The sequence below is a fragment of the Aspergillus piperis genome, assembly GCF_003184755.1.
Source record: "Aspergillus piperis CBS 112811 unplaced genomic scaffold BO85scaffold_6, whole genome shotgun sequence".
NCBI lineage: Eukaryota > Fungi > Ascomycota > Eurotiomycetes > Eurotiales > Aspergillaceae > Aspergillus > Aspergillus piperis.
In genome coordinates, this window is record NW_020291596.1 from 865669 (window position 1) to 872599 (window position 6931).

General features: G+C 52.1%; 2 protein-coding genes across 2 annotated transcripts; both read left to right on the plus strand.

Moving 5' to 3' along the window:
* Positions 1-312: 312 nt before the first annotated feature.
* Positions 313-3169, plus strand: argEF (bifunctional acetylglutamate kinase/N-acetyl-gamma-glutamyl-phosphate reductase; the record flags this gene model as incomplete). Its single annotated transcript, XM_025661577.1, has 3 exons — positions 313-2742; positions 2807-3047; positions 3114-3169. 3 exons carry the CDS (start codon positions 313-315, stop codon positions 3167-3169), a joined length of 2727 nt encoding a protein of 908 aa, XP_025517060.1.
* A 1184-nt stretch (positions 3170-4353) lies between these two features.
* BO85DRAFT_511741 (Rad21/Rec8 N terminal domain protein) lies at positions 4354-6931 on the plus strand (the record flags this gene model as incomplete). The annotated part of the gene is made up of 7 exons (XM_025664624.1): positions 4354-4372; positions 4461-4497; positions 4563-4703; positions 4768-4902; positions 4972-5458; positions 5515-6084; positions 6143-6931. 7 exons carry the CDS (start codon positions 4354-4356, stop codon positions 6929-6931), a joined length of 2178 nt encoding a protein of 725 aa, XP_025517061.1.

The window sequence follows — 6931 nt, forward strand, 5'->3', positions numbered from 1 at the left end:
TTGGGTCGGAGCTAACTAGTGAGTAATAATTCATTCCCCTCTTCCCAAAGGGCGCGCGCCCGCTCCGAAGAGTGGCCGATAATCTCTATCTGGACGATCAAACTCTTTGGGGGGTTGCGGCAAATTCCCTGATGAACCCGCACTACCACCTCCGCACAACCTTTTTTCCCTCTTCGTCACCTTCTCCTCTCAACCTCCATAACCACTTGCTATCTCTACTTAACTCCCTCTGACTCCCACCCCGTTCTCCCCCCTCCCCAGGTCTCCCTCCCTCCGACCTTCCTGTCCGATATAGGCCTCAGCAGCTGCCGCATGCTGGCTGGCAATATGTTCTCCCTTCGCACCGCCGTGCGGAGAGCTTCCTCCAGCAAGCCCCTCCGCGCCTTCTCCGCACAGCATGCTGTTTCTTCTGCCAGACTGGGCGGCGCCTCTGCTCGTCAATCTCTGAAGGCCTCTGCGGTTCCCCTGTTGCAGAGCCGTCACTACTCCCGTGCTACTGACCCCCAGCTTTCCTCCACCCGCTCGACCGTTGTCCAGTTGCTGAGCAACATCGGTTCCAAGCGCGAGGTGCAGCAGTATCTCTCTCACTTCACCTCCGTTTCCTCCCAGCAGTTCGCTGTCATCAAGGTCGGCGGTGCCATCATCACCGAACACCTTCAGACTCTTTCCTCCGCCCTTGCGTTCCTGAACCATGTCGGCCTGTACCCGATCGTTGTCCACGGTGCTGGACCCCAGCTTAACCGTATGCTAGAGGACGCCGGTGTCGAGCCTCAGTTCGAAGATGGAATCCGAGTCACTGATGGAAAGACATTGGCTCTGGCCCGGAAGCTGTTCCTGGAGGAGAACCTGAAGTTGATTGAGGAGTTGGAGCGCATGGGTGTCCGGGCGCGCCCTCTCAACGCGGGTGTCTTCACCGCTGATTACCTGGACAAGGACAAGTACAACCTCGTTGGCAAGATCAATGGCGTGAACAAGAAGCCAATTGAGTCTGCCATTGAGGCTGGCTGCCTTCCCATTCTTACGTCTATGGCCGAGACTCCCGATGGCCAGGTTCTCAACGTCAATGCTGATGTGGCTGCCGGTGAGTTGGCGCGTGCGCTCCAGCCGCTCAAGATTGTCTACCTGGCCGAGAAGGGTGGCTTGTTCAACGGTGACACCGGTGAGAAGATCTCTGTGATCAACCTCGACGAGGAGTACGACCACCTGATGACTCAGTGGTGGGTCCGTCACGGTACCCGCCTGAAGATCAAGGAGATGAAGGACCTGCTCAGCGATCTTCCTCGTACCTCCAGTGTGGCCATCATCCACCCTGCTGATCTGCAGAAGGAACTCTTCACCGACTCTGGAGCCGGTACGCTGATCCGCCGTGGAAACAAGGTCCACGTTAAGACCTCTCTCTCTGAGTTCGAGGATCTCGAGAAGCTCAAGGAGGTCCTGGTTCGTGACCGCGAGGGCCTGGATGCCCGCGCCACGGTTGACCGTTACGTCGAGGGCTTGAAGGAGCGTGACTTCAAGGTCTACTATGATGAGCCTATGGAGGCTTTGGCCGTTGTTCTGCCCCCTCAGAAGGACGCTACTTCTTCCCTGGCTCACTTGGCTACCTTCACCATCACCAAGTCTGGCTGGTTGACCAACGTTGCTGACAACGTCTTTGCTTCCATCAAGAAGGACTACCCCAAGCTTGTCTGGACCGTCAAGGAGGATGATGAGAACCTGACCTGGTTCTTTGACAAGGCCGATGGCAGCCTCAGCCGTGAGGGAGAGGTTCTCTTCTGGTACGGTGTCGAGAGCGGTGAGGAGGTCAAGCAGCTGGTGCAGGAGTTCAACCAGCACGGTCGCCAGATGTTTGGAGACATCAACCTCGAGTCGAGGCTGCACCGCGCCGCCCAGGCCGCCACTCACATTGGCAAGGGTTTTGGTGCTAGCGGCGCTTCTGCTGAGCAGAAGCGTGCCTTCTCCTCTACCAGCAATGCTCTGCGCGCCGCTCGTTCCGCTCGTCCGATGGTTCCTGTGCAGACCGTCAGAACCTACGCCACGACGAACCCTAACCCCCCGTTGGGCGAGAAGAACATGTCCAACACCCGCCCCGCCAAGGTTGCTCTGATCGGAGCCCGTGGTTACACCGGCCAGGCTTTGATCAGCCTGCTCAACGCCCACCCTCACATGGATCTGCGTCACGTCTCTTCTCGCGAGCTGGTTGGCAAGAAGCTGCAGGGTTACGACAAGCGTGAGATCATCTACGAGAACCTCAGCCCCGACGATGTTAAGCGCATGTCCTCCAACGGAGACGTCGACTGCTGGGTCATGGCTCTGCCCAACGGCGTTTGCAAGCCGTTTGTTGATGCTGTGGACCAGGGTGCCGAGAAGGGCAACGTGATCGTTGACCTGAGTGCCGACTACCGGTTCGACAGCAACTGGACTTACGGTCTGCCTGAGTTGGTTAGCCGTTCCAAGATTGCCCAGGCTACCCGTATCGCCAACCCTGGATGCTACGCTACTGCCGCTCAGATTGGAATTGCTCCCCTTGTGCCCTTCCTCGGTGGCCAGCCCACTGTTTTCGGTGTTTCCGGCTACTCCGGAGCTGGCACCAAGCCCAGCCCCAAGAACGATGTGGACAACCTCACCAACAACATCATTCCCTACAGCTTGACTGATCACATCCACGAGAAGGAGATCAGCGCGCAGCTCGGTACCAGCATTGCGTTCATCCCTCACGTTGCTGTCTGGTTCCAGGGAATTCACGTATGTTACTCTTGTTTCCATGCTATCTGATTTCGTCTTGTGTTTGAAGCTGACCTCTATGCAGCACACTATCAGCATCCCCTTGAAGGAGGAGATGAGCTCCCGCGACATCCGCAACATCTACCAGGATCGTTATGCTGGTGAGAAGCTCGTGAAGATCGTTGGCGAGCCTCCTTCCGTCAAGGACATTGCTGGCCGCCACGGCGTTGAGGTTGGTGGTTTTGCTGTCCACTCCAGCGGCAAGCGGGTCGTCGTGTGTGCTACCATTGACAACCTGCTCAAGGGTGCTGCCACCCAGTGCCTGCGTAAGTCCTCCAGCCTAACAGTCCCTGGACTCATTTGCATAGAATTGAAGCTAATGCTCGCTATAGAGAACATGAACCTTGCCCTTGGCTACGGCGAATACCAGGGCATTCCTCTTGACTAGGTGTCTCCTATATGTTAGATACACCTCATGTACTATGATCTGGTCCGGGGGTAGGTATAGAACCCTTTCCCATACGGGGGCTTTATTTTTTGGAATCGAGAAAATGTCCTTCGTGTTTTAAAGTTCTGGTTTGATCTTTCTTGCGTGTCTCATACCCCACGTGCATCTTTCTGGGTTGCTATGGGTTGGAGATAATTGTAGCAGCATTTACCTCTTCCTTCATTTTCCATAGTCAACTTGATTTTCTTTCACTTTTTTCTTGGTTCTCAATTTTTCGTCCTCTATAGACCCCTGGCTTCTTCAGTTGTTGTTCTGTATTGCCATAATGGTGTTGTCATAACGGGCACTGAAAAGTACCTTCTTGTATAATGTTCTCTGTGGGTTCATTGACATTTCTTGATACTGGTTTAGTGTAGCAATATAGAAAGGGGACAAAAAAATGCTCACACAATTGGATGCAGTGAACTACCGTTTGCCTCCAACGGGCGTACATTCCACCAAGACAAATCTGGTCTATTAACGTGCACATGCAGTTCGAGTATCATCTGGTAAAATCAACGGAGAAGTGTAACGGAATATCCTACGTCCTGTTATAGTGAGCGATTTTTGAGTTGACCGTCATGCTCCGATGGTGATTCCTCAATACTACCTGCTTAATTCCCAACTCTAGTCCCATCGCCTTCCAGCTCCACTAACATCCCTCACACTCCGACACTCCCTCTCAGTTCTCTTTGCTGGTATTTGATCACTTTTTCTCATAAGATAAGCCCCACCCTATACCTATCTTGCTAGTCACGGCAGACCACCATCATCCGTCTTACCATTATCCTGCCCGCTCTTATTCGAGCAGTGGCTGGCTCTCATACTTCCCACCCCACCGGAAGACAGCTGGCCCAGGTAACAAGCCTTTACAGTTGGAGCCAGAAGCTGAGATTAACTTCCCCCTTGCGAAGCATCCCAACGCGATTTAGTTCAGCTGGTCAATCCCGTTCAAAGATATACAAGGTCTCTTTCTCCACTCAAACCCCGTCTGCTGATAAGTTGGTGGTGCGGTCCTAAGCTACATACAGCTACTGGAACGATCCACGCGTCTAATATCGCATGCGGTGGTTCATAGATTGAGCATCAGCCTGAGAGACGTGTCGAGGACCGCTCCCCAAGGCGCATAAGAGCGCGAGGTCGAAATGTTCTATAGCCACGAGAGTAAGTGGATCAAGATATGGAATTAATCTGAACCTGGAGCTTTGCGAATGCTATTGTCGAATACCTACTGATTCACTTCTCCGGATAGTTCTTACTTCTCCTGAACATGGAGTTGCTACGGTCTGGTGAGTTGTCGCGTTCCCTCCTTAGACCTGTCTGCTCTATTGTACTAATTTTTCAATCCTCATAGGCTTGTTGCCACCCTGGGCTCGAAATCTGTCACTAGAAAATTGAACAAAAAGGCTATACTGGATGTGGATGTCCCCAAGACGTGTGGTGTCATAATGGACCCGGTAGCGCCGATGGCTCTGAGGCTTCAGGGGAATTTGCTGTAAGATCCCCTGTTCGCAAACAGGTCTAAAGGCTACTTTATTTATCGCATTATACTTCTTTAGATATGGGGTGTCGAGGGTATACAGCCAACAGTGTGGATACACCCTCACCGATGTTCAAGCCATGCATGACAGGATGAGAACTCTGCTGAAGGTTCTACCGGGGGGTGGTCTTGACCCTATGGCAGGGAAGGCTAGGTCTGTACTCTTGGTGTCTTAATCCTTGCGGGCATTGCGACAGTGTCTCACAGCTTACCCTTCTCACAGACCAGATCAGCTCATTCTACCCTACGATCCGAGTTTCCTTCCTGAAAATAACCTCCCTGGCTTGGGATTAGATTTCTCAAGCTTGAACCCGTCGGTTGACTTAGATCTGAGTCAACAACCGAGTCGGATGTGGCCTCAGACCCCTGATCTTAGCCAATCTGCTCTCTCCCAGACTGATAGCCTGAAACTCGATTTATCTTCTAATAGATCATTGGTGGATATAGATGGCTTCAGCGCAGGTACCAGTGTGAGCCGGTATGGAGGGATAGGCATCGACTTTGGCGGCATCGAGCCCCTCCAGCTTGGTGAAGAATCCGGAGTGATCCTGCAACCTGACTTTGAATTTGATGAAGATGGAAATATCATAGAGCTTGCTCGATCAGTTCAGCCTGAGACAAGATTGCAAGGAAATATGTCTGCCATGGAAGAACGGGCTGCAGACGCCATGGAGGTTGATGTGACAGAGAACTTCGTCATGGAAGATCAGGTACGCCTCATTAATTACTCTTTGATATTTCATTTGCCTGACAAATTATGAAATAGCCGGCTTTGCTTGACGAAGGACCCAGGACAGAACTACCAGATCTAAAGCTAAAAACCGAAAGCGTTGACATACGGAAGACCACCCAAAACCGCGCCTCTATCTTTGACCAGGAAGCAAACGATGAAGATGCTGTGGAGTCGAATATGGCATTGCAGCAGAAGAGAAGAGGCCCCAAGCTCATTGGTTTAGATGAGCAAATCGCACTGCGAAACACTGAAATGGCCCAGTTAAATAGTAACTATGTGCAGAACATGGCAGCAGCCTCGAAGCAGAAACAGAGAAACAAGCTTCCAACCTTGGCAAAAAAGAGGGCTGCCTTCTGGGTCTTCGGTCAAGGAATTGGTTCTGTCGGTGTGGGCGTGGGGTTATCTCAAGTCACTCACCCATTGCATACTTTCTCGGGCAAGCAGCTGTATGAAAATCTCCTTGATGAATCAAATGGTCGAGTACGCAAGCGTGTCCATCCCTCGATTGAAGGTGGGGATCCTGATCTCGATACACGGCGTGTCCGTCCAAGGGTGGAGGATGAAGAGCAGATCGGACGTCACGACGACAGGTTGTGGAACGAGGTATGTATATGTCGACGTGCTCGTATGTACCGGACCAAAGCTGAGCTATTATACGCAGGACGTCGAGATTGGTCGCAATGCACCACCCTCTCTTCGCGATGACCACTCCATTCAAATGCCATGGAACATCACAGCATCGGTCCAAAGCTCTCGGCAGGGCTCGTCTGCTGCAAATATCTTTCGCGGTTTTGGCAGCGCCAGTGACTTTTCATCGCATGGCATTTCTGATACCGGATTTGGAAGAGCACGCAGCCGTCTTACAAGCGCAAGTCCTCTTGCTGGTCGGGGGTTTCCTTTCGATGCTGAAGCGCTCAACGTCCTCTCAATCCCTGGCAACGAATTGGGTGAGCTGGACAACCTTGACGACTTTGACATCTCTCAGTATCTGCACACAGAGCTTGCGACAGAGCATGGCGGAGCCTTTGAAGACCGAATAATGGGAGCAGGCCATGAAACGCACTCTGTTGTTCAGGGCCTGCAAGTGCTCAATGATGAATCACAAAAGTCAACGCTTGACCAAGAGAGCTTAAACTTCCTCAAGTACTTGGAAAGCATATTCATGACCACGACACCTGCAAACGAAGGGGAAGTTTATGACCCGAATGGTCCACCCGGGGAAATTAAATCAGTAATATTCTCCACACTCCTCCCTCCGCAGAAGACCTCTCATATCGTGGCTACTCAAGGCCTCATGCATGTGCTTACCCTTGCAACTAGAGGTATACTTTCGGTATACCAAGAAGCCTACGAGGACCAAAGCACTGAAGAATATGGCGTGCGATATTCGTACGGAGAAATTCACTTATGCATACCCGGATTGTCGGAGGCTACTGCAACACAGCATTGA